Raw genomic sequence first — 26,266 nt, 5'->3', positions numbered from 1 at the left:
ACACCTGTTGTATTCAGCATTTCACTGTAAGGTCTACTACACCTGTTGTATTCATCATTTCACTGTGAGGTCTACTACACCTGTTGTATTCAGCATTTAACTGTAAGGTCTACTACACCTGTTGTATTCAGCATTTCACTGTGAGGTCTACTACACCTGTTGTATTCAGTATTTCACTGTGAGGTCTACTACACCTGTTGTATTCAGCATTTCACTGTAAGGTCTACTACACCTGTTGTATTCAGTATTTCACTGTGAGGTCTACTACACCTGTTGTATTCAGCATTTCACTGTCAGGTCTACTACACCTGTTCCGTGACAAATAAACTTTGATTTGAAAACATCTGCTGCACGAATACCGACAAACCAATGGCAATTAATTTTTTATTTTGGCAGAAAATAAACGTGCATATGTGTGTGTGTGTGTGTAGTCTGTGGTGTGTGTGTGTGTGTGTGTATGTATGGTGTGTATTAGTCGTCAGCTCCTATGTTGTGGAACAGACAAGACATTGACTCTCCACAGTGGATCCTCCGTACAGCTTCAGACAGGATCAGAGAAACATCAACCGTCTTTATCTTACAACACTGGAGCTTCTGGGACGAGTGGGGAATCGTGTTGGTTACCACCACCTAGAGAAGACAGAGGACAGAGAGACAGACAGACGGGCAGAGAGAGACAGAGACAGCGAGACAGACAGACGGGAAGAGAGACAGACGGATGGGCAGAGAGACAAACAGACAGACGGAAGAGAGAGAGAGAGAGACTAAATCAAGAGAATCATGAGAAAACGAATAAAGCTCCAACTAGACAGACAGACCCCCCCGCTCCCCTCCGTTCCCGTCCCCTCCGTTCCCTCCCGTTCCCCTCCCCTCCGTTCCCGTTCCCTCCCCTCCGTTCCCGTTCCCTCCGTTCCCGTCCCCTCCGGTCCCTCCCGTTCCCGTCCCCTCCGTTCCCGTCCCCTCCGTTCCCGTCGCCTCCCCGTTCCCTCCCCTCCGTTCCCCTCCCCTCCGTTCCCTCCCATTCCCGTCCCCTCCCCTCCGTTCCCTCCCGTTCCCGTCCCCTCCCCCTCCGTTCCCGTTCCCTCCGTTCCCGTCCCCTCCCCCTCCGTTCCCGTTCCCTCCCCTCCGTTCCCCTCCCCCTCCGTTCCCGCCCCTTCCGTTTCCGTCCCCTCCGTTCCCGTCCCCTCCCCGTTCCCTACCCTCCGTTCCCGTCCCCTCCCCATTCCCTACCCTCCCCTACGTTCCCGTCCCATCCGTTCCCGTCGCCTCCCCGTCCCCTCCCCTCCGTTCCCGTCCCCTCCGTTCCCGTCCCCCTCCTTTCCTGTCCCCTCCCCTCCGTTCCCGTCCCCTCCCCGTTCCCTACCCTCCGTTCCCGTTCCCGTCCCCTCCGTTCCCGTCCCCTCCCCATTCCCTACCCTCCGTTCCCTCCCCTACGTTCCCGTCCCCTCCGTTCCCGTCCCCTCCGTTCCAGTCCCCTCCCGTCCCCTCCCCTCCGTTCAAGTCCCCTCCCCTCCGTTCAAGTCCCCTCTTACCTGACTAATGGCTGACTCCTGGAGGATTCTGGGAGCGTCCGCAGACAGGATGGCGTGTGTTGCCATGGCGATGATCGGCCCCGCCCCCCTCTCCCTTAGCATCTCCGCTGCCGCCACAAAACCCACCGCATCATCGATGATGTCATCCTGACACACACACACACACCAGGTTAACACACATACACACCTCCCCCGTCCTGCCCTGACGATGTCACACAGCCTCCTCCCTGACCTCTGACCCCAGCCACTCACCACGATGATGGCGATGCGTCCGGCCACATCTCCTACGACTGTGATAGGATGCTTCTCCTTAGGGATACAGACTGACAGAGAGAGAGACGGTAATGAGGCCTGTTATCTACTGACCCAGAGTCAGATGATCTCCTTAGGGATACAGACCGACAGAGAGAGAGACGGTAATGAGGCCCGTTATCTACTGACCCAGAGTCAGATGATCTCCTTAGGGATACAGACTGACAGAGAGAGAGACGGTAATGAGACCCGTTATCTACTGACCCAAAGTCAGATGAGGCCCTGTATCTACTGACCCAGAGTCCGATGAACAGGGAACTGTGTGTCTCTAACAGGGAGCTAACCTACCCAACCCTGCCTTTAGGGAACTGTGTGTCTCTAACAGGGAACTGTGTGTCTCTAACAGGGAACTGTGTGTCTCTAACAGGGAACTGTGTGTCTCTAACAGGGAGCTAACCTACCCAACCCTGCCTTTAGGGAACTGTGTGTCTCTAACAGGGAACTGTGTGTCTCTTACAGGGAACTGTGTGTCTCTAACAGGGAACTGTGTGTCTCTAACAGGGAACTGTGTGTCTCTAACAGGGAACTGTGTGTCTCTAACAGGGAACTGTGTGTCTCTAACAGGGAACTGTGTGTCTCTAACAGGGAACTGTGTGTCTCTAACAGGGAACTGTGTGTCTCTTACAGGGTAGTTCAGGTAGACCTCCGGTGGTTCTGACTGTCGGAGGAGAGTGCCGTCCGTCCAGCAGGTCCGTCTCTGCATCTCCGTGGATCACAGCAATAGACACACGCAACCTCTCGGCGAGGGACTGGGCCCTAGACAACAGAGACAGCGATACAGACACAGAGACAGACTTAGTTGTAGTGTGTTAATTCATAGTGAACTTAAGGAATGAGCGTCAGGGTAACTCACCTCTTAGAGACAGAGACAGAGACAGAGAGACAGAGACAGAGAAATGAGCGTCAGGGTAACTCACCTCTTAGAGACAGAGACAGAGACAGAGAGACAGAGACAGAGAAATGAGCGTCAGGGTAACTCACCTCTTAGAGACAGAGAGACAGAGACAGAGAGACAGAGAGACAGAGAAATGAGCGTCAGGGTAACTCACCTCTTAGAGACAGAGACAGAGACAGAGAGACAGAGACAGAGAAATGAGCGTCAGGGTAACTCACCTCTTAGAGACAGAGAGACAGAGACAGAGAGACAGAGACAGAGAGACAGAGACAGAGAAATGAGTGTCAGGGTAACTCACCTCTTAGAGACAGAGACAGAGACAGAGAGACAGAGAGACAAGAGGAATGAGCGTCAGGGTAACTCACCTCTTAGAGACAGAGAGACAGAGAAATGAGCGTCAGGGTAACTCACCTCTTAGAGACAGAGACAGAGAGACAGAGACAGAGAAATGAGCGTCAGGGTAACTCACCTCTTAGAGACAGAGAGACAGAGAGACAGAGAAATGAGCGTCAGGGTAACTCACCTCTTAGAGACAGAGAGACAGAGAGACAGAGAAATGAGCGTCAGGGTAACTCACCTCTTAGAGACAGAGACAGAGAAATGAGCGTCAGGGTAACTCACCTCTTAGAGACAGAGACAGAGAGACAGAGATAGAGACAGAGACAGAGAGACAGAGAAATTAGCGTCAGGGTAACTCACCTCTTAGCGGAGGACGGTGATTTGGCCACGATAACGGCATTATGGTAGTCTGGAATCTACAGGGAGACAACAAGGAGTTATGGGTCGTGGAGTTTGGAATCTACAGGGAGACAACAAGGAGTTATGGGTAGTGGAGTTTGGAATCTACAGGGAGACAACAATGAGTTATGGGTAGTGTAGTTTGGAATCTACAGGGAGACAACAAGGAGTTATGGGTCGTGGAGTTTGGAATCTACAGGGAGACAACAAGGAGTTATGGGTAGTGGAGTTTGGAATCTACAGGGAGACAACAATGAGTTATGGGTAGTGGAGTTTGGAATCTAGAGGGAGACAAGAAGGAGTTATGGGTCGTGGAGTTTGGAATCTACAGGGAGACAACAATGAGTTATGGGTAGTGGAGTTTGGAATCTAGAGGGAGACAACAAGGAGTTATGGGTCGTGGAGTTTGGAATCTACAGGGAGACAACAAGGAGTTATGGGTAGTGGAGTTTGGAATCTACAGGGAGACAACAATGAGTTATGGGTAGTGGAGTTTGGAATCTAGAGGGAGACAACAAGGAGTTATGGGTAGTGTAGTTTGGAATCTACAGGGAGACAACAAGGAGTTATGGGTCGTGGAGTTTGGAATCTACAGGGAGACAACAAGGAGTTATGGGTCGTGGAGTTTGGAATCTACAGGGAGACAACAATGAGTTATGGGTAGTGGAGTTTGGAATCTAGAGGGAGACAACAAGGAGTTATGGGTAGTGTAGTTTGGAATCTACAGGGAGACAACAAGGAGTTATGGGTCGTGGAGTTTGGAATCTACAGGGAGACAACAAGGAGTTATGGGTCGTGGAGTTTGGAATCTACAGGGAGACAACAAGGAGTTATGGGTAGTGGAGTTTGGAATCTACAGGGAGACAACAAGGAGTTATGGGTCGTGTAGTTTGGAATCTACAGGGAGACAACAAGGAGTTATGGGTAGTGTAGTTTGGAATCTACAGGGAGACAACAAGGAGTTATGGGTAGTGGAGTTTGGAATCTACAGGGAGACAACAAGGAGTTATGGGTAGTGGAGTTTGGAATCTACAGGGAGACAACAAGGAGTTATGGGTAGGGCATCCTCCTGTATGTACTGTAGTAGTAGGGGGTTGTGGGTAGTGTAGTCATCCCTCCTCCTGTATGTACTGTAGTAGGAAGGGGTTGTGGTTAGTGTAGTCCTACCTCCTCCTGTATGTACTGTAGTAGGAGGGAGTTGTGGGTAGTGTAGTCCTAACTCCTCCTGTATGTAATGCAGTAGGAGGGGGTTGTGGGTAGTGTAGTCCTCCCTCCTCCTCTATGTACTGTAGTAGGAGGGGGTTGTGGGTAGTGTAGTCCTACCTCCTGTATGTAATGCAGTAGGAGGGGGTTGTGGGTAGTGTAGTCCTCCCTCCTCCTGTATGTACTGTAGTAGGAGGGGGTTGTGGGTAGTGTAGTCCTACCTCCTCCTGTATGTACTGCAGTAGGAGGGGGTTGTGGGTAGTGTAGTCCCATCTCCTCCTGTATGTACTGTAGTAGTAGGGGGTTGTGGGTAGTGTAGTCATCCCTCCTGTATGTACTGTAGTAGGAGGGGGTTGTGGGTAGTGTAGTCCTACCTCCTCCTGTATGTACTGCAGTAGGAGGGGGTTGTGGGTAGTGTAGTCCTCCCTCCTGTATGTACTGTAGTAGGAGGGGGTTGTGGGTAGTGTAGTCCTAACTCCTCCTGTATGTAATGCAGTAGGAGGGGGTTGTGGGTAGTGTAGTCCTCCCTCCTCCTGTATGTACTGTAGTAGGAGGGGGTTGTGGGTAGTGTAGTCCTACCTCCTGTATGTAATGCAGTAGGAGGGGGTTGTGGGTAGTGTAGTCCTCCCTCCTCCTGTATGTACTGTAGTAGGAGGGGGTTGTGGGTAGTGTAGTCCTACCTCCTCCTGTATGTACTGCAGTAGGAGGGGGTTGTGGGTAGTGTAGTCCCATCTCCTCCTGTATGTACTGTAGTAGTAGGGGGTTGTGGGTAGTGTAGTCATCCCTCCTGTATGTACTGTAGTAGGAGGGGGTTGTGGGTAGTGTAGTCCTACCTCCTCCTGTATGTACTGCAGTAGGAGGGGGTTGTGGGTAGTGTAGTCCCATCTCCTCCTGTATGTAATGCAGTAGGAGGGGGTTGTGGGTAGTGTAGTCCTCCCTCCTGTATGTACTGTAGTAGGAGGGGGTTGTGGGTAGTGTAGTCCCATCTCCTCCTGTATGTAATGCAGTAGGAGGGGGTTGTGGGTAGTGTAGTCCTCCCTCCTGTATGTACTGTAGTAGGAGGGGGTTGTGGGTAGTGTAGTCCTACCTCCTCCTGTATGTACTGTAGTAGGAGGGGGTTGTGGGTAGTGTAGTCCTACCTCCTCCTGTATGTACTGTAGTAGGAGGGGGTTGTGGGTAGTGTAGTCCTACCTCCTCCTGTATGTACTGTAGTAGGAGGGGGTTGTGGGTAGTGTAGTCCTACCTCCTCCTGTATGTACTGTAGTAGGAGGGGGTTGTGGGTAGTGTAGTCCTACCTCCTCCTGTATGTACTGCAGTAGGAAGGGAGAAGCTCTCAGGTTGTCTACTGGGATGTTGAAGAAGCCCTGAATCTCCTTCTGATGAAGATCCACAGTGATGAGATGGGTCAGACCTACACACACATACATACGTCCGTCAGACCTAACACAGTGTAGATGAACCGTTATCTCCAACACATTCGATTGAAACATAACGTGTTGTCTCACCTGCCCTGCACATCAGAGAGGCGATCAGCTTACAGACGATGGATCCCCGTTTCCTCATCTTACACTGTTTACTGTAGGGTAGGTACGGCAGCACGCCACACACACTCCTCGCACACGCCGTCACACACCCATACGCCATCACACACAGCTCCATCAGGCACCGGTTCACATCCCTGCACACACACACACACAGTTTACTGTTACAGTAACACAAATACACAGAGAGAGGGAGAGCTCCATTGATAGAAGAATTTGAATATTTAAAGTAGTGACTAAAGTATTTCACCCTGAATCTGTAGAACTGGGTGAAATGTGTTAGAATCATAAGACTATAATCTATAATCTACTATAACCCAGTATAAACTGACGGTGTACACCAGGTGTATCCAGAATAAACTGACGGTGTACACCAGGTGTATCCTGTTATAAACTGACGGTGTACACCAGGTGTATCCTGTTATAAACTGACGGTGTACACCAGGTGTATCCAGAATAAACTGACGGTGTACACCAGGTGTATCCTGTTATAAACTGACGGTGTACACCAGGTGTATCCTGTTATAAACTGACACCAGGTGTATCCTGTTATAAACTGACGGTGTACACCAGGTGTATCCAGAATAAACTGACGGTGTACACCAGGTGTATTCTGTTATAAACTGACGGTGTACACCAGGTGTATGCTGTTATAAACTGACGGTGTACACCAGGTGTATCCTGTTATAAACTGACGGTGTACACCAGGTGTATCCTGTTATAAACTGACGGTGTACACCAGGTGTATCCTGTTATAAACTGACACCAGGTGTATCCTGTTATAAACTGACACCAGCTGTATTCTGTTATAAACTGACGGTGTACACCAGGTGTATCCTGTTATAAACTGACACCAGGTGTATCCAGTATAAACTGACGGTGTACACCAGGTGTATCCTGTTATAAACTGACGGTGTACACCAGGTGTATTCTGTTATAAACTGACACCAGGTGTATCCAGTATAAACTGATGGTGTACACCAGGTGTATCCTGTTATAAACTGACGGTGTACACCAGGTGTATGCTGTTATAAACTGACACCAGGTGTATCATGTTATAAACTGACGGTGTACACCAGGTGTATCCAGTATAAACTGACGGTGTACACCAGGTGTATCCTGTTATAAACTGACACCAGGTGTATCCTGTTATAAACTGACGGTGTACACCAGGTGTATCCTGTATAAACTGACGGTGAGATGGTCTGGATGATGTAGACGTCTTTCCCTCTGACCGACTCCTGGATCTGGATACGCGTTTCTATGGAGACAAAAGGTCAGGTCAGGGGTCACACAGAACCATTACCATCATCCTCCTCCTCCTCCTCTTCCTCACCTCCATTAGAATCCTGGTAGACTTCAGTCTTGCCCAGCTCTACTCCCAGTCTCCTATAGACAGACAGGTTAGGGTTAGCAGGTGTTATATAATACTCAACTAGAGGTGTTACTAGACAGACAGACAGACAGACAGACAGACAGACAGGCAGACGTGTTATATAATACTCAACTAGAGGTGTTACAGACAGACAGACAGGCAGGCAGGCAGGCAGACAGACGTGTTCTATAATATTAAACTACAGTCTCCTACCAGAGGGAAAGGTAACATGCTATTCAACTACAGTCTCCTACCAGAGGGAAAGGTAACATGCTATTCAACTAGTCTCCTACCAGAGGGAAAGGTAACATGCTATTCAACTACAGTCTCCTACCAGAGGGAAAGGTAACATGCTATTCAACTACAGTCTCCTACCAGAGGGAAAGGTAACATGCTATTCAACTACAGTCTCCTACCAGAGAGAAAGGTAACATGCTAACCCTGGGGGGTCCATGTCCGCTCTAGTTAAAGTGTTTCTATCTGACGTGTCCGCTCTAGTCAAGGCGTTTCTATCTGATGTGTAGTAAGAGGGAATCATGTCCACTCTAGTCATGGCGTTTCTATCTGATGTGTAGCAAGAGGGAATAATGTCCGCTCTAGTCAAGGCGTTTCTATCTGACGTGTAGTAAGAGGGAATCATGTCCGCTCTAGTCAAGGCGTTTCTATCTGCTACAGCCCTGGTGTAAACTGGAACATCTGGAAGGTGGGTGTGGTCTATTGACTCACTCTGCGATCCTATTGGCCAGCTCCATACAAGAGGGTGAGGAGTTAGCGGAGAACAGGACCAATCGGTCCTTTAGTTTGTCTACATTGGTCTTAGCCCCTCCCTCTGGGGGCGTGGCCAACCCCTGTCTGGGCTGCCACACTTCAGTGAGACCTTCCTGGAAAACACAACATTATTACCACACAAATCACATTTAATTTGTCAAACACAACAGTGAAATGCTTATTTACAAGCCCTTAACCAACAATGCAGATTTAAGAAAACAGGGTTAGGAAAATAAATTAAAGTAAAAAAAAAAAAAAATGGTTTAAATTGCACAATAAAATAACAATAATGTGTCTACACAGAAAACCATGAACCTGCTATAAAAACATTCACACAGAAACCCTAATCACTTCACCTCTGTGTCCAGTAGCTTCCTACTGTAGGTACCTGTCCTCCAAGTCATCCTCCGGGTATTTTGGATTCAGAACAGCAGAGTAACGACAACATGTAAGACGAAGATAAACTAGCTAGTACCATTAAGTAGTTAACTAACTAACTCACTCCTCTACAGCTTGGTCCTGGGCCCCCCTCCCCCATGGGTACACGTTTTGGTATTTACCCTAGTCCTGGGGCCCCCCTACCCCATGGTATTTACCCTAGTCCTGGGGCCCCCTTCCCCATGGAATTTACCCTAGCCACTACACAGCAGATTCAAATCATCAAAGCTTGATGATGAGTTGGTTAATTTGAATCTGCTGTGTCGTGCCTAGGGGCAGGGGCCCCAGGAGTTTGGTCTTCCGGTACCTTACCAGGTGGTTACCATGGTGACACCGGGGATGGGATCACCTGGCTGCTCAAGCACTTCCTGATAGCTAACGTTGTCTAGCAACAAACTAAGGAGTAAAAGTTATTACATACTAAACCACTTATATTTATAAATGTTTCAAAGTCTAAACTAACAAGAATATAACTAGCTACACTTTAATTGAGAGAGATTTTTTTTAGGGGGTTTTAAGTTATCCAAGGTAAAAGCCGCTAGTTGTTGCTGACAGTTTCGTGATGAGCTGAACTCGTTACCGATTATTATCCCAGCGGTTTATCCCGTACTTCACCGTTTATAGTATTAGATGTGTCCAGGTTGCGATGCTTTGGGTCCTGACAGACAATATAAACAACGTGGTTATCGAATTAAATCTCTCACCAGTTTGCTTTCGGTGTCCAGTATAAAAAACGTATTAATTGTTCTTTCCAAATCAACAAGTCAACACTGGAGACATGAGTTGTGTTGACAGCTGTTTAGTAGACAGACACGAGTAGCACCGTCACCCAGCGGCAGAGTTGAACCTCCCACGTTTTATCCTCTCCACCTGAAGTCTTTCTGTTTTCACAAGAAACGTATGTTATTTTTTAATTTTTTTACAGAGATGTTGTGTGAGAAATGATCAGCAATATTTTAACTCTGGTTTTATCCGTAGTAGTGTAGAATTTGTTTTATTATTCTGCTGCTCAAACTAACTTGGTCCGACCGGATACGGAAGCACCCCCTCCGGAACATGAATATCTGGATCAGAGAGTTTCTAAACCAAGAGGCGCAATATTTTGAGACTTCCGGGAACACTTGTGAAATAGATCAATGAGATAAATGAACAATTCTTCCTTATTAGTTGTTAGTTTTCCTTAAATCTAAAAAAATCTACAATCTAGATTCAAGCCAATGTTTTAAGTAGTTGGACATGTTATTACTACAACTTCGTGAAAAATGACAAATTGACACGTTTTCATTTTCGGCAGAAACAAACTTTAAATCACAAAAGTGTGGACATTGATTTTTGACTGGCTGCACATGCGCAGTTTGGCGTGTCGTCGCCATAACAGCGCCTACAAATGGAATTGGTTGATTTCTATTGGACAAGCAGCTTAGGCATTGTCTGGATCATCCAATCACAAGCGAGAAAACATTAACCCGGAAATAGTTAACCCAAAGAGTTTACCGCGAAATTGAGCAGACAGACGGGGACGGGAGAAGACAAAAACGAACAAACACGGAACCGACTGAAAAAGTAGTATTGCATAGATATTATTATCATATTATACACCTCGGCTGTCCGGTACATACCGGTCAACTTGACTGACTACTAATGGACGAGTATGACGAGATGTTCGGGATAGAGGACGAGTATGAACAACAGTTCGCTGATGAGCTGGAGGTCCTGGCTGAGATGGACTGTGAGTTGTAGCCTAGTTAGATGGATAAAAGTTAGTCTGGTCAAGATAAAAAAAAATATCCAAAAGTCTTATTATTAAACCGACTTTTTCCAAACGCGGGTCGATTTGTTTGTTTCTCACCTGGGCGTCAGGTGATAACTCAGAACGGGCAGTAGGCTATAGCAGTGTTTTGAAAAGTCGCTTTATAGGGTCGTCAATAGTTCAAAATGTATTTGTCACATGAGCCGAGTACAACAGGTGTAGTAGACCTTACAGTGAAATGCTGAATACAACAGGTGTAGTAGACCTCACAGTGAAATGCTGAATACAACAGGTGTAGTAGACCTCACAGTGAAATGATGAGTACAACAGGTGTAGTAGACCTCACAGTGAAATGCTGAATACAACAGGTGTAGTAGACCTCACAGTGAAATGCTGAATACAACAGGTGTAGTAGACCTCACAGTGAAATGCTGAATACAACAGGTGTAGTAGACCTCACAGTGAAATGCTGAATACAACAGGTGTAGTAGACCTCACAGTGAAATGCTGAATACAACAGGTGTAGTAGACCTCACAGTGAACTGCTGAATACAACAGGTGTAGTAGACCTTACAGTGAAATGATGAGTACAACAGGTGTAGTAGACCTTACAGTGAAATGATGAATACAACAGGTGTAGTAGACCTCACAGTGAAATGCTGAATACAACAGGTGTAGTAGACCTTACAGTGAAATGCTGAATACAACAGGTGTAGTAGACCTCACAGTGGAATTCTGAGTACAACAGGTGTAGTAGACCTCACAGTGAAATGCTGAATACAACAGGTGTAGTAGACCTCACAGTGAAATGCTGAATACAACAGGTGTAGTAGACCTCACAGTAGAAATGCTGAATACAACAGGTGTAGTAGACCTCACAGTGAAATGCTGAATACAACAGGTGTAGTAGACCTCACAGTGAAATGCTGAATACAACAGGTGTAGTAGACCTCACAGTGAAATGCTGAATACAACAGGTGTAGTAGACCTCACAGTGAAATGCTGAATACAACAGGTGTAGTCTTTACAGTGAAATGCTTACTAACAAGCTCTTCTCCCAAAATGCAGAGTTAAAAGTAGGAACAGATGTAGTAGTTCTCTAGGAACAGAAGGAGAAAATAGTGAGACAGTGGCGACCCGTTTTTAGCCGTTATTTTGGCATTAACATGTTAGAAACAATGTAAAAAAAATCATCCCACATCTCCATGTTACAGGTCTTGGTTAGGGTTCCCATGTCTCCATGTTACAGGTCTTGGTTAGGGTTCTCATGTCTCCATGTTACAGGTCTTGGTTAGGGTTCCCATGTCTCCATGTTATAGCTCTTGGTTAGGGTTCCCATGTCTCCATGTTACAGGTCTTGATTAGGGTTCCCACACGGCCATGTTACAGGTCTTGGTTAGGGTTCCCCCTCGGCCATGTTACAGGTCTTGGTTAGGGTTCCCCCTCGGCCATGTTACAGGTCTTGGTTAGGGTTCCCCCTCGGCCATGTTACAGGTCTTGGTTAGGGTTCCCCCTCGGCCATGTTACAGGTCTTGGTTAGGGTTCCCCCTCGGCCATGTTACAGGTCTTGGTTAGGGTTCCCCCTCGGCCATGTTACAGGTCTTGGTTAGGGTTCCCCCTCGGCCATGTTACAGGTCTTGGTTAGGGTTCCCCCTCGGCCATGTTACAGGTGACCACCTCTGCTACCTATCTATCTGCATCTCCTAACACCTGTGTGTAATTTGAGGACGCCAGAAAAGTGTTGTCACTGAAAAATACTGTCGGCTACACACTAGTCTGATGTCTCTCTCTCTCTGTGTGTTTGTCTCTGTGTGTGTGCATTCTGATGTGTGTGTGTGTGTGTCTCTCTGTGTGTGTATTCTGATGTGTGTGTGTGTCTCTGTGTGTGTTTGTGTATTCTGATGTGTGTGTGTGTCTCTGTGTGTGTGTGTGTCTCTGTGTGTGTGTCTCTCTGTGTGTGTATTCTGATGTGTGTGTGTGTCTCTCTGTGTGTGTATTCTGATGTGTGTGTGTGTGTCTCTCTGTGTGGTCAGTTAATCCAGCTCCTTCCACTAAGCGGTCAGAGTTCCGGAAGCAGAAGCCTCAGTCGTTCCAGGAAGCCATCACCGCTGGTGACCAGCCACTCAGGAGCCAATCACAGGTATCGTCAAAACGGAGCCTCGGCCAATTGGAAGGCCCGTCTGTGCCGTGTGACGGAGAGGACATAGAACACCTGCTGGCGGACGAGCCAATCAGTGAGTAGCTCTTCCCTCTTCTCTGCCGTTAGTGTGATGACGTGAGGGAGAGAGAGAGTACTGTGGTGTCTCTTGTCGTTGATGTATTTGTATCCGTGTGTAGCTCCCAAGGCTAAGCGTCTGAGGCAGGATGTGGCTAAGAAGCTGTTTGAGGTGTCTCAGGTTGATGACATCACCCCCCCGTCGTCTCCAGAGGAGTTCCATCGAACCCCGAGCAGCAGGTAGGATCATAGGTCATACTGGAACAGGCTGACCAGCCCTCTAATAACCCACTAGTACGTCAACTAGATCCAACCCTCTAATAACCCACTAGTACATCAACTAGAACCAGCTGACCAGCCCTCTAATAACCCACTAGTACATCAACTAGAACCATCTGACCAGCCCTCTAATAACCCACTAGTACATCAACTAGAACCAGCCCTCTAATAACCCACTAGTACATCAACTAGAACCAGCTGACCAGCCCTCTAATAACCCACTAGTACGTCAACTAGATCCAACCCTCTAATAACCCACTAGTACATCAACTAGAACCAGCTGACCAGCCCTCTAATAACCCACTAGTACATCAACTAGAACCAGCCCTCTAATAACCCACTAGTACATCAACTAGAACCAGCTGACCAGCCCTCTAATAACCCACTAGTACATCAACTAGAACCAGCTGACCAGCCCTCTAATAACCCACTAGTACATCAACTAGAACCAGCCCTCTAATAACCCACTAGTACATCAACTAGAACCAGCTGACCAGCCCTCTAATAACCCACTAGTACATCAACTAGAACCAGCTGACCAGCCCTCTAATAACCCACTAGTACATCAACTAGAACCAGCCCTCTAATAACCCACTAGTACATCAACTAGAACCAGCCCTCTAATAACCCACTAGTACATCAACTAGAACCAGCTCTCTAATAACCCACTAGTACATCAACTAGAACCAGCTGACCAGCCTTCTAATAACCCACTAGTACATAAACTAGAACCAGCTCTCTAATAACCCACTAGTACATCAACTAGAACCAGCTCTCTAATAACCCATTAGTACATCAACTAGAACCAGCTGACCAGCCCTCTAATAACCCACTAGTACATCAAGTAGAACCAGCTGACCAGCCTTCTAATAACCTACTAGTACATCAACTAGAACCAGCTGACCAGCCCTCTAATAACCCACTAGTACATCAACTAGAACCAGCCCTCTAATAACCCACTAGTACATCAACTAGAACCAGCCCTCTAATAACCCACTAGTACATCAACTAGAACCAGCCCTCTAATAACCCACTAGTACATCAACTAGAACCAGCCCTCTAATAACCCACTAGTACATCAACTAGAACCAGCCCTCTAATAACCCACTAGTACATCAACTAGAACCAGCTGACCAGCCCTCTAATAACCCACTAGTACATCAACTAGAACCAGCTGACCAGCCCTCTAATAACCCACTAGTACATCAACTAGAACCAGCCCTCTAATAACCCACTAGTACATCAACTAGAACCAGCTGACCAGCCCTCTAATAACCCACTAGTACATCAACTAGAACCAGCTGACCAGCCTTCTAATAACCCACTAGTACATAAACTAGAACCAGCTCTCTAATAACCCACTAGTACATCAACTAGAACCAGCTCTCTAATAACCCACTAGTACATTAACTAGAACCAGCTGACCAGCCCTCTAATAACCCACTAGTACATCAACTAGAACCAGCTGACCAGCCCTCTAATAACCCACAAGTACATCAACTAGAACCAGCTGACCAGCCCTCTAATAACCCACTAGTACATCAACTAGAACCAGCCCTCTAATAACCCACTAGTACATCAACTAGAACCAGCTGACCAGCCTTCTAATAACCCACTAGTACATCAACTAGAACCAGCTCTCTAATAACCCACTAGTACATCAACTAGAACCAGCCCTCTAATAACCCACTAGTACATCAACTAGAACCAGCTCTCTAATAACCCACTAGTACATCAACTAGAACCAGCCCTCTAATAACCCACTAGTACATCAACTAGAACCAGCCCTCTAATAACCCACTAGTACATCTACTAGAACCAGCCCTCTTCAGTGCAAGCAGAGTCAGGGTATATGCAGCAGTTTGGCCCGCCTGGCTCGTTGAGAACGGTGTGAAGTCCATTTCTTCCTAACAAAGACCTTAATTAATTTGCCAGAATTTTACGTAATTATGACATAACATTGAAGGTTGTGCAATGTAACAGCAATATTTAGACTTAGGGAAGCCACCTGTTCGATAAAATACGGAACGGTTCCGTATTTCACTGAAAGAATAGACGTTTTGTTTTCGAAATGATAATTTCTGGATTTGACCATGTTAATGACCAAAGGCTTGTATTTCTGTGTGTATATTATATTATAATGACTTGATGTAATCCAGTTCAGGAAGTAAGCTCCTAATGTCCAGTAGTGTCTGCATAGCCCAGACCTTGATGTAATTCAGTTCAGGAAGTAAGCTCCTAATGTCCAGTAGTGTCTGCATAGCCCAGACCTTGATGTAATCCAGTTCAGGAAGTAAGCTCCTAATGTCCAGTAGTGTCTGCATAGCCCAGACCTTGATGTAATTCAGTTCAGGAAGTAAGCTCCTAATATCCAGATGCATCATCCCAAGCCCTTTACGGTTTGTTTAGTCACATGGAAACTCCAACTCAAACAAAGCTATGTTCAATAGGTGGTTTCAGGCCCTGTCTGATGGTTGGTATTGATCTGTCCCAATAGGTGGTTTCAGGCCCTGTCTGATGGTTGGTATTGATCTGTCCCAATAGGTGGTTTCAGGCCCTGTCTGATGGTTGGTATTGATCTGTCCCAATAGCTGGTTTCAGGCCCTGTCTGATGGTTGGTGTTGATCTGTCCCAATAGGTGGGTTCAGGCCCTGTCTGATGGTTGGTATTGATATAGTTGGTGTTGATCTGTCCCAATAGGTGGTTTCAGGCCCTGTCTGATGGTTGGTGTTGATATAGTTGGTATTGATCTGTCCCAATAGGTGGTTTCAGGCCCTGTCTGATGGTTGGTATTGATCTGTCCCAATAGGTGGTTTCAGGCCCTGTCTGATGGTTGGTATTGATCTGTCCCAATAGGTGGTTTCAGGCCCTGTCTGATGGTTGGTATTGATCTGTCCCAATAGCTGGTTTCAGGCCCTGTCTGATGGTTGGTGTTGATCTGTCCCAATAGGTGGGTTCAGGCCCTGTCTGATGGTTGGTATTGATATAGTTGGTGTTGATCTGTCCCAATAGGTGGTTTCAGGCCCTGTCTGATGGTTGGTGTTGATATAGTTGGTATTGATCTGTCCCAATAGGTGGTTTCAGGCCCTGTCTGATGGTTGGTATTGATCTGTCCCAATAGGTGGTTTCAGGCCCTGTCTGATGGTTGGTATTGATCTGTCCCAATAGGTGGTTTCAGGCCCTCTCTGATGGTTGGTATTGATCTGTCCCAATAGGTGGTTTCAGGCCCTGTCTGATGGTTGGTGTTGATCTGTCCCAATAGGTGGTTTCAGGCCCTGTCTGATGGTTGGTATTGATCTGTCCCAGTAGGTGGTTTCAGGCCCTGTCTGATGGTTGGTATTGATCTGTCCCAATAGGTGGTTTCAGGCCCTGTCTGATGGTTGATATTGATCTGCCCCAATAGGTGGTTTCAGGCCCTGTCTGATGGTTGGTATTGATCTGTCCCAGTAGGTGGTTTCAGGCCCTGTCTGATGGTTGGTATTGATCTGTCCCAATAGGTGGTTTCAGGCCCTGTCTGATGGTTGGTATTGATCTGTCCCAATAGGTGGTTTCAGGCCCTGTCTGATGGTTGGTATTGATATAGTTGGTATTGATCTGTCCCAATAGGTGGTTTCAGGCCCTGTCTGATGGTTGATGTTGATATAGTTGGTATTGATCTGTCCCAATAGGTGGTTTCAGGCCCTGTCTGATGGTTGGTATTGATCTGTCCCAGTAGGTGGTTTCAGGCCCTGTCTGATGGTTGGTATTGATATAGTTGGTGTTGATCTGTCCCAATAGGTGGTTTCAGGCCCTGTCTGATGGTTGATGTTGATATAGTTGGTATTGATCTGTCCCAATAGGTGGTTTCAGGCCCTGTCTGATGGTTGGTATTGATCTGTCCCAGTAGGTGGTTTCAGGCCCTGTCTGATGGTTGGTATTGATATAGTTGGTGTTGATCTGTCCCAATAGGTGGTTTCAGGCCCTGTCTGATGGTTGATATTGATCTGCCCCAATAGGTGGTTTCAGGCCCTGTCTGATGGTTGGTATTGATCTGTCCCAGTAGGTGGTTTCAGGCCCTGTCTGATGGTTGGTATTGATATAGTTGGTGTTGATCTGTCCCAATAGGTGGTTTCAGGCCCTGTCTGATGGTTGGTGTTGATATAGTTGGTATTGATCTGTCCCAATAGGTGGTTTCAGGCCCTGTCTGATGGTTGGTATTGATCTGTCCCAATAGGTGGTTTCAGGCCCTGTCTGATGGTTGGTGTTGATATAGTTGGTTTGACTATCAGATTGCGTAGATCTAGATCATAGATATATAGATGCATAGATCTGCCCCATTCAGTCTATTCGTATTAGTAACAGAGGCAGCAGCCAATGTCAATATGAGGAACTCTCAAATCAAAGTGTGTGTGTGTGTGTGTGTGTGTGTGTGTGTGTGTGTGTGTGTGTGTGTGTGTGTGTGTGTAGACCCCAGCTAATCCCGGTGATCTTGGACATCAGTGGCTTCGCAGCCATCCAGGAGTCTCCTCGGAGAGTCACCGCGGCAACGTCGTGTCACGTTCTGAAGCGCCCCCCGGCCGAGGGGGGATACGTTAGCGTGACGGACCAGACAGGAAACCGCGTCTACCTCCGACAGACAGACGACATGAGGGGAAAGGTAAACTTTTAGCCAATCACTGAGCTTTACCTGATCCACCAATCACCTCTCTCTCTGTCTCCCTTATTTACTGTCTTATAGGACCCCAGTCACCTCTCTCTCTGTCTCCCTTATTTACTGTCTTATAGGACCCCAGTCACCTCTCTCTCTGTCTCGCTTATTTACTGTCTTATAGGACCCCAGTCAACTCTCTCTCTGTCTCCCTTATTTACTGTCTTATAGGACCCCAGTCACCTCTCTCTCTGTCTCCCTTATTTACTGTCTTATAGGACCCCAGTCACCTCTCTCTCTGTCTCCCTTATTTACTGTGTCTTATAGGCTGTGGACCCCAGTGCTTTTCGTAGCTCCCATAATGCATTGGGTTTGCTGGCTGTTCCCATCGAGGTACTGAGAGAACAGGTGGCCGAGAAGGTGAGTACACCCCCACAGCTAACCTTGCGGGGACACACAATTCATTTTCTGTAAACCTAACACGTACTCTTAACCTAATCCTAACCTTAACCCAAAAACATAACCCTAGCTCCTAACCCTAGCTCCTAACCCTAGCTCCTAACCCTTAACCTAATCCTAACCTTAACCCTAGCTCCTAACCCTAGCTCCTAACCCTAGCTCCTAACCCATAACCTAATCCTAACCTTAACCCTAGCTCCTGACCCTAGCTCCTAACCCTAGCTCCTAACCCTTAACCTAAACCTATCCTTAACCCAAAGACTTAACCCTAGCTCCTAACCCTAGCTCCTATCCTTAGCTCCTAACCCTTAACCTAATCCTAACCTTAACCCTAGCTCCTAACCCTAGCTCCTAACCCTAGCTCCTAACCCTTAACCTAATTCTAACCTTAACCTCTAAACCCCCTAGAAACAGCATTTTACCTTATGGGGACCAACAAAATGTTCCCAGTTTGTCAAATGTTAGTTTGTTTACTATTCTACTTCTGGTCTTCAAGTATAGTTAAACCTTCACCTTAAACACGTCCACACACACGCTTCCCAAAGTCTACAGCTGACTGAGCTGACTGTTTCTGACTGAGCTGACTGTTTCTGACTGAGCTGACTGTTTTTGACTGAGCTGACTGTTTTTGACTGTTTCTGACTGAGCTGTCTGTTTCTGTCTGACTGTTTCTGTCTGACTGTTTCTGTCTGACTGTTTCTGTCTGACTGTTTCTGTCTGACTGTTTCTGTCTGACTGTTTCTGTCTGAGCTGACTGTTTCTGTCTGAGCTGACTGTTTCTGTCTGAGCTGACTGTTTCTGTCTGAGCTGACTGTTTCTGACTGACTGAGCTGACTGTTTCTGTCTGTTTCTGACTGACTGAGCTGACTGTTTCTGTCTGACTGAGCTGATTGTTTCTGTCTGTTTCTGACTGACTGAGCTGACTGGTTCTGTCTGTTTCTGACTAACTGAGCTGACTGTTTCTGACTGACTGAGCTCACTGTTTCTGACTGTTTCTGGCTGACTCTTTCTGTCTGACTGAGCTGACTCTTTCTGTCTGACTGAGCTGACTCTTTCTGTCTGACTGAGCTGACTCTTTCTGTCTGACTGAGCTGACTCTTTCTGTCTGACTGAGCTGACTCTTTCTGTCTGACTGAGCTGACTCTTTCTGTCTGACTGAGCTGACTGTTTCTGACTGTTTTTGACTGAGCTGACTGTTTCTGACTGAGCTGTCTGTTTCTGTCTGTTTCTGGCTGACTCTTTCTGTCTGACTGAGCTGATTCTTTCTGTCTGACTGAGCTGACTCTTTCTGTCTGACTGAGCTGACTCTTTCTGTCTGACTGAGCTGACTCTTTCTGTCTGACTGAGCTGACTCTTTCTGTCTGACTGAGCTGACTCTTTCTGTCTGACTGAGCTGACTCTTTCTGACTGTTTTTGACTGAGCTGACTCTTTCTGACTGTTTTTGACTGAGCTGACTGTTTCTGACTGAGCTGTCTGTTTCTGTCTGACTGAGATGACTCTTTCTGTCTGACTGAGCTGACTTTCTGTCTGACTGAGCTGACTCTTTCTGTCTGACTGAGCTGACTCTTTCTGTCTGACTGAGCTGACTCTTTCTGTCTGACTGAGCTGACTGTTTCTGTCTGACTGAGCTGACTTTCTGTCTGACTGAGCTGACTCTTTCTGTCTGACTGAGCTGACTCTTTCTGTCTGACTGAGCTGACTTTCTGTCTGACTGAGCTGACTTTCTGTCTGACTGAGCTGACTCTTTCTGTCTGACTGAGCTGACTCTTTCTGTCTGACTGAGCTGACTCTTTCTGTCTGACTGAGCTGACTCTTTCTGTCTGACTGAGCTGACTCTTTCTGTCTGACTGAGCTGACTCTTTCTGTCTGACTGAGCTGACTCTTTCTGACTGTTTTTGACTGAGCTGACTCTTTCTGACTGTTTTTGACTGAGCTGACTCTTTCTGACTGTTTTTGACTGAGCTGACTCTTTCTGACTGTTTTTGACTGAGCTGACTGTTTCTGACTGTTTTTGACTGAGCTGACTCTTTCTGACTGTTTTTGACTGAGCTGACTCTTTCTGACTGTTTTTGACTGAGCTGACTCTTTCTGACTGTTTTTGACTGAGCTGACTGTTTCTGACTGTTTTTGACTGAGCTGACTGTTTCTGACTGAGCTGTCTGTTTCTGTCTGTTTCTGACTGACTGAGCTGACTGTTTCTGTCTGTTTCTGATTTTCTGACTGTTTCTGCAGCGTCATCGCCAAGTGGTGGAGGAATCTCAGCGCCTAACAGAGCGACTCAACAGGTGTGTGTGTACATGCAGTACCAATCTAAAGTTAAAGTTACTCATTCAAGGGGTTTTTCTTTATGTTGAAAAATAGTGAAGACATGAACTATGAAATAACACATGGAATCATGTAGTAACCAAAAAAGTGTTAAACAAATCAAAATATATTTGAGATTCTTCAAAGTTGCCACCCTTGGCTTTGATGACAGCTTTGCACACTCTTGGCATTCTCTCAACCAGCTTCACCTGGAATGCTTTTCCAGCAGTCTTGAAGGAGTTCCCACATATGCTGAGCACTTGTTGGCTCCTTCACTCTGCGGTCCAACTCATCCCAAACCATCTCATTTGGTTGAGATCGGGTTAATGTGGAGGCCAGGTCATCTGACGCAACACTCCATCACTCTCCTTGGTCAAATAGCCTTTACACAGCCTGGAGGTGTGTTGGCTCATTGTCCTGTTGAAAAACAAAATGATAGTCCCACTCAGCCCAAACCAGATGGGACGGCGTATCGCTGCAGAATGCTGTGGCAGCCATGCTGGTTACGTGTGCCTTGAATTCTAAATAAATCACAGACAGTGTCACCAGCAAAGCACCATCACACCTCCTCCTCCATGCTTCACGGTGGGAACCACACATGCAGAGATCATCCGTTCACCTACTCTGTGTCTCACAAAGACACGGCGGTTGGAACCACAAATAGACTCCTCAGACCAAAGGACAGATTTCCACCGGTCTAATGTCCATTACTCGTGTTTCTTGGCCCAAGCAAGTCTCTTCTTCTTATTGGTGTCCTTTGATTTGATTTGATTTTATTAGGATCTCTTTTAGTCCCCATTTGGACTAATCTTCCAAGAGTCCTTAACATTAAAATATAATTTATAATACAAACACACTTTCACATCTAACACACTATTACAAACATACATAATACACATAAAGCATAATGACTCAGTCTAAAAAATATTGATTCTTCATCTACTATAGTCCCACAACATTTCTATATGCTATATTTAAATTGTTTTTAAATAATGTTTAAACTTATATATTTAAAGGTTTCTAGTTTGCTCAGTTAATTTATTCAATTTCTTTATTGCTCTAAATCGAAATGTTATTTTGTATTTTTTTCTGTCTGGACAACACATAGATGGTGGACAATCTATTCCTAGTATTTACTGAATGTCTGTCTCTTAACCAATCTATTCCTAGTATTTACTGAATGTCTGTCTCTTAACCAATCTATTCCTAGTATTTACTGAATGTCTGTCTCTTACCATCTGAATACCTGCTGTGAATAGAACTTGGCCGTTTTAAATGATGTATATTATAAAATAAGATAAGCATGTTTTAGTCAATTATCTTGTCGATTGATGACCAACCAAGAACACTGCGCATGACTGCATCAGAAGAACCATATCTCCACCTTAAAACAACCCATGACTACAACAGAAGAACCACATCTCCACCTTAAAACAACCCATGACTGCATCAGAAGAACCACATCTCCACCTTAAAACAACCCATGACTGCAACAGAAGAACCACATCTCCACCTTAAAACAACCCATGACTGCATCAGAAGAACCACATCTCCACCTTAAAACAACCCATGACTGCATCAGAAGAACCATATCTCCACCTTAAAACAACCCATGACTGCATCAGAAGAACCATATCTCCACCTTAAAACAACCCATGACTGCAACAGAAGAACCACATCTCCACCTTAAAACAACCCATGACTGCAACAGAAGAACCACATCTCCACCTTAAAACAACCCATGACTGCATCAGAAGAACCACATCTCCACCTTAAAACAACCCATGACTGCATCAGAAGAACCACATCTCCACCTTAAAACAACCCATGACTGCATCAGAAGAACCACATCTCCACCTTAAAACAATCCTTGCTGCTTTATTCTGTGCATTCTGCAGCCTCCTAACTTCACTAGATGATGCATTTCCCCAGGCCACCGAACAATAGTTCACTTGACTCTCAACCAATGCCTGTGTTATTTGCTGAAGGATTTTCCCTTGTAAATATTTAGCTATCCTTCTGATTGTGCATGCTGTTTTAATATATATTTTTTTACATAGATTAGTTATTTGAGACGACGATGATAAGCAGTTGTCTAGCTGCACTCCCAGTAGTTTGGTTTATCCATAAGACCATAACCTGTAGATTTACCATCAGGTAATGACTTCAATAGGTTTAACACCTCCTCCACTGTAGATTTACCACCAGGTAATGACTTCAATAGGTTTGACACCTCCTCCACTGTAGATTTACCATCAGGTAATGACTTCAATAGGTTTAACACCTCCTCCACTGTAGATTTACCATCAGGTAATGACTTCAATAGGTTTGACACCTCCTCCACTGTAGATTTACCATCAGGTAATGACTTCAATAGGTTTAACACCTCCTCCACTGTAGATTTACCATCAGGTAATGACTTCAATAGGTTTAACACCTCCTCCACTGTAGATTTACCATCAGGTAATGACTTCAATAGGTTTAACACCTCCTCCACTGTAGATTTACCATCAGGTAATGACTTCAATAGGTTTGACACCTCCTCCACTGTAGATTTACCACCAGGTAATGACTTCAATAGGTTTAACACCTCCTCCACTGTAGATTTACCATCAGGTAATGACTTCAATAGGTTTAACACCTCCTCCTCTGACACCGTTTGTAGACTAAAAGAGCAGATCTTATTGCTCATAATATGATCATCAATCCATTGGACAATAGCTTGTTTGGAAGAATTTATGTCTACATTGTTGCTTAGTAATTTAATTTTCTGTGTAAAAAAAATCAGCAAAATGATTGTCACTATTAGTAGTAGTAAAATGATTGGCACTATTAGTAGTAGTAAAATGATTGGCACTATTAGTAGTAGTAAAATGATTGGCACTATTAGTAGTAGTAAAATGATTGGCACTATTAGCAGTAGTAAAATGATTGTCACTATTAGTAGTAGTAAAATGATTGTCACTATTAGTAGTAGTAAAATGATTGGCACTATTAGTAGTAGTAAAATGATTGGCACTATTAGTAGTAGTAAAATGATTGGCACTATTAGTAGTAGTAAAATGATTGGCACTATTAGTAGTAGTAAAATGATTGGCACTATTAGTAGTAGTAAAATGATTGTCACTATTAGTAGTAGTAAAATGATTGGCACTATTAGTAGTAGTAAAATGATTGTCACTATTAGCAGTAGTAAAATGATTGTCACTATTAGTAGTAGTAAAATGATTGTCACTATTAGTAGTAGTAAAATGATTGGCACTATTAGTAGTAGTAAAATGATTGGCACTATTAGTAGTAGTAAAATGATTGGCACTATTAGTAGTAGTAAAATGATTGGCACTATTAGTAGTAGTAAAATGATTGGCACTATTAGTAGTAGTAAAATGATTGGCACTATTAGTAGTAGTAAAATGATTGTCACTATTAGTAGTAGTAAAATGATTGGCACTATTAGTAGTAGTAAAATGATTGGCACTATTAGCAGTAGTAAAATGATTGTCACTATTAGTAGTAGTAAAATGATTGTCACTATTAGTAGTAGTAAAATGATTGGCACTATTAGTAGTAGTAAAATGATTGGCACTATTAGTAGTAGTAAAATGATTGGCACTATTAGTAGTAGTAAAATGATTGGCACTATTAGTAGTAGTAAAATGATTGGCACTATTAGTAGTAGTAAAATGATTGTCACTATTAGTAGTAGTAAAATGATTGGCACTATTAGTAGTAGTAAAATGATTGTCACTATTAGTAGTAGTAAAATGATTGGCACTATTAGTAGTAGTAATAGTACAATATCAACTGGTCCTGTTATCATTCTCCCGCCAACCTCCACACTAGATGGGCATGAGGAGATAGATGTACCAAGTAAGCCCTTAACTGTGTTCCATACCTTTTTACAATCATTTTTACAATCAGTAAAAGCATTGTTGTAAAATAACTTTTTTCCCTTCGATTCAATTTAACGGCATAATTACGTCATGTTCTATAATTCCTTTAGTAGTGGTTTCTTTGCAGCAATTCGACCATGAAGGCCTGATTCACACAGTCTCCTCTGAACAGTTGATGTTGAGATGTGTCTGTTACTTGAACTCTGTGAAGCATTTATTTGGGCTGCAGTTTCTGAGGCTGGTAACTCTAATGAAATGATCCTCTGAGGCAGAGGTAACTCTGAGTCTTCCTTTCCTGTGGCGGTCCTCATGAGAGACAGTTTCATCACAGCAGAGGTAACTCTGAGTCTTCCTTTCCTGTGGCGGTCCTCATGAGAGACAGTTTCATCACAGCAGAGGTAACTCTGAGTCTTCCTTTCCTGTGGCGGTCCTCATGAGAGCCAGTTTCATCATAGCAGAGGTAACTCTTATTCTTCCTTTCCTGTGGCGGTCCTCATGAGAGCCAGTTTCATCATAGCAGAGGTAACTCTGGGTCTTCCTTTCCTGTGGCGGTCCTCATGAGAGCCAGTTTCATCATAACAGAGGTAACTCTGAGTCTTCCTTTCCTGTGGCGGTCCTCATGAGAGCCAGTTTCATCATAGCAGAGGTAACTCTGGGTCTTCCTTTCCTGTGGCGGTCCTCATGAGAGCCAGTTTCATCATAGCAGAGGTAACTCTGGGTCTTCCTTTCCTGTGGCGGTCCTCATGAGAGCCAGTTTCATCATAGCAGAGGTAACTCTGAGTCTTCCTTTCCTGTGGCGGTCCTCATGAGAGACAGTTTCATCATAGCAGAGGTAACTCTGGGTCTTCCTTTCCTGTGGCGGTCCTCATGAGAGCCAGTTTCATCATAGCAGAGGTAACTCTGGGTCTTCCTTTCCTGTGGCGGTCCTCATGAGAGCCAGTTTCATCATAGCAGAGGTAACTCTGGGTCTTCCTTTCCTGTGGCGGTCCTCATGAGAGACAGTTTCATCATAGCAGAGGTAACTCTGGGTCTTCCTTTCCTGTGGCGGTCCTCATGAGAGACAGTTTCATCATAGAACTTGATGGTTTTTGCGACTGCACTTGAAGAAACTTTCAAAGTTGTTGAAATCTTCCCGATTGACTGACCTTCATGTCTTAAAGTAATGATGGCCTGTCGTTTCACTTTGCTTATTTGAGCTGTTCTTGCCATAATATGGACTTGGTCTTTTACCAAATCTTCTGTATACCACCCCTACCTTAAGGCATTAAGAGGGAAAGAAATTCCACATTAACTTTTAACAAGGTGCACCTGTTAATTGAAATGCATTCCAGGTGACTACCTCATGAAGCTGGTTGAGAGAATGCCAAGAGTGTGCAAAGCTGTCACCAAGGCAAAGGGTGGCTACTTTGAAGAATCTAAAATATAAATATATTTTATATATATTGTTTAATACTTTTTTGGTTACTACATGATTCCATATGTGTTATTTCATAGTTTTGATGTCTTCACTATTATTCTACAATGTAGAAAATAGTAAAAATAAAGAAAAACCCTGGAATTAGTAGGTGTCCAAACTTTTGACTGGTGCTGTATCACCTGATAGATATTGTCGTTTCTGTACATTAATACTTGTTTAAAGCATAAACGTGTGTGTGTGTGTGTGTTCAGTCAAGTGGATGAAGAGTTTGGAGAGCTGGACGGCAGACAGAGAGAAGAGGGGGATCGAGAGGAGGAGGAGGAGGAATCTTCTCGTCTCTGGGTGGATCAGTTTTCTCCTCAACACTACACTGAACTACTCAGCGACGACGTGAGTGGTGGAGGGGGAACGGGACTCTAGCTCTTTCATCTTTACTTCCCAAGCCTGTGTGTGTGTGTGTGTGTGTGTGTGTGTGTGTGTGTAATTACTGTGTTAATTTCTGTGTGTATAGTGTCTGTG

The 26,266-nt window shown here is 45.2% G+C and overlaps 2 protein-coding genes across 8 annotated transcripts in view; one reads left to right on the top strand and one right to left on the bottom strand.

Moving 5' to 3' along the window:
• Nucleotides 1-356: 356 nt before the first annotated feature.
• LOC110517295 (phosphoribosyl pyrophosphate synthase-associated protein 2) lies at nt 357-9,903 on the bottom strand. 3 transcript variants are annotated; one of them, XM_036973824.1, is made up of 12 exons: nt 9,822-9,903; nt 9,507-9,683; nt 8,323-8,477; nt 7,558-7,610; nt 7,416-7,482; nt 6,186-6,358; nt 5,976-6,091; nt 3,439-3,494; nt 2,470-2,600; nt 1,785-1,855; nt 1,533-1,679; nt 372-630 (listed from the first exon to the last, which is right to left on the bottom strand). In XM_036973824.1, the coding sequence occupies exons 3-12, from the start codon at nt 8,346-8,348 to the stop codon at nt 472-474; spliced, it is 999 nt and encodes a 332-aa protein (XP_036829719.1). In that variant the 5' UTR covers nt 8,349-8,477; nt 9,507-9,683; nt 9,822-9,903; the 3' UTR covers nt 372-471. The 3 variants fall into 3 exon arrangements, with proteins under 3 accessions (XP_036829717.1, XP_036829719.1, XP_036829718.1); XM_036973822.1 differs by lacking the exons at nt 9,507-9,683; nt 9,822-9,903 and adding an exon at nt 8,721-9,494 and having other exon boundaries at nt 357-630; XM_036973823.1 differs by having other exon boundaries at nt 9,507-9,850.
• Nucleotides 9,904-10,270: 367 nt separating this feature from the next.
• LOC118936644 (chromosome transmission fidelity protein 18 homolog) overlaps nt 10,271-26,266 on the top strand; it is a 57,211-nt gene continuing 41,215 nt past the window's right edge. For 4 of the 5 annotated variants that reach the window (XM_036973821.1, XM_036973819.1, XM_036973818.1 and 1 more), the window contains exons 1-7: nt 10,272-10,531; nt 12,586-12,786; nt 12,890-13,007; nt 17,493-17,682; nt 18,001-18,093; nt 20,366-20,418; nt 25,999-26,137. In XM_036973821.1, the coding sequence (XP_036829716.1) occupies nt 10,444-10,531; nt 12,586-12,786; nt 12,890-13,007; nt 17,493-17,682; nt 18,001-18,093; nt 20,366-20,418; nt 25,999-26,137 (882 nt within the window). In that variant the 5' untranslated portion in view covers nt 10,272-10,443. Of the gene's footprint in view, nt 10,532-12,585; nt 12,787-12,889; nt 13,008-17,492; nt 17,683-18,000; nt 18,094-20,365; nt 20,419-25,998; nt 26,138-26,266 lie in introns of all 5 variants that reach the window. The other variant, XM_036973820.1, reaches the window with a different exon arrangement.

This window comes from Oncorhynchus mykiss, unplaced genomic scaffold (assembly GCF_013265735.2).
Source record: "Oncorhynchus mykiss isolate Arlee unplaced genomic scaffold, USDA_OmykA_1.1 un_scaffold_327, whole genome shotgun sequence".
NCBI lineage: Eukaryota > Metazoa > Chordata > Actinopteri > Salmoniformes > Salmonidae > Oncorhynchus > Oncorhynchus mykiss.
The sequence above is the reverse complement of the archived record's forward strand: the minus strand, read 5'-3'. Positions and strand labels throughout refer to the sequence as shown.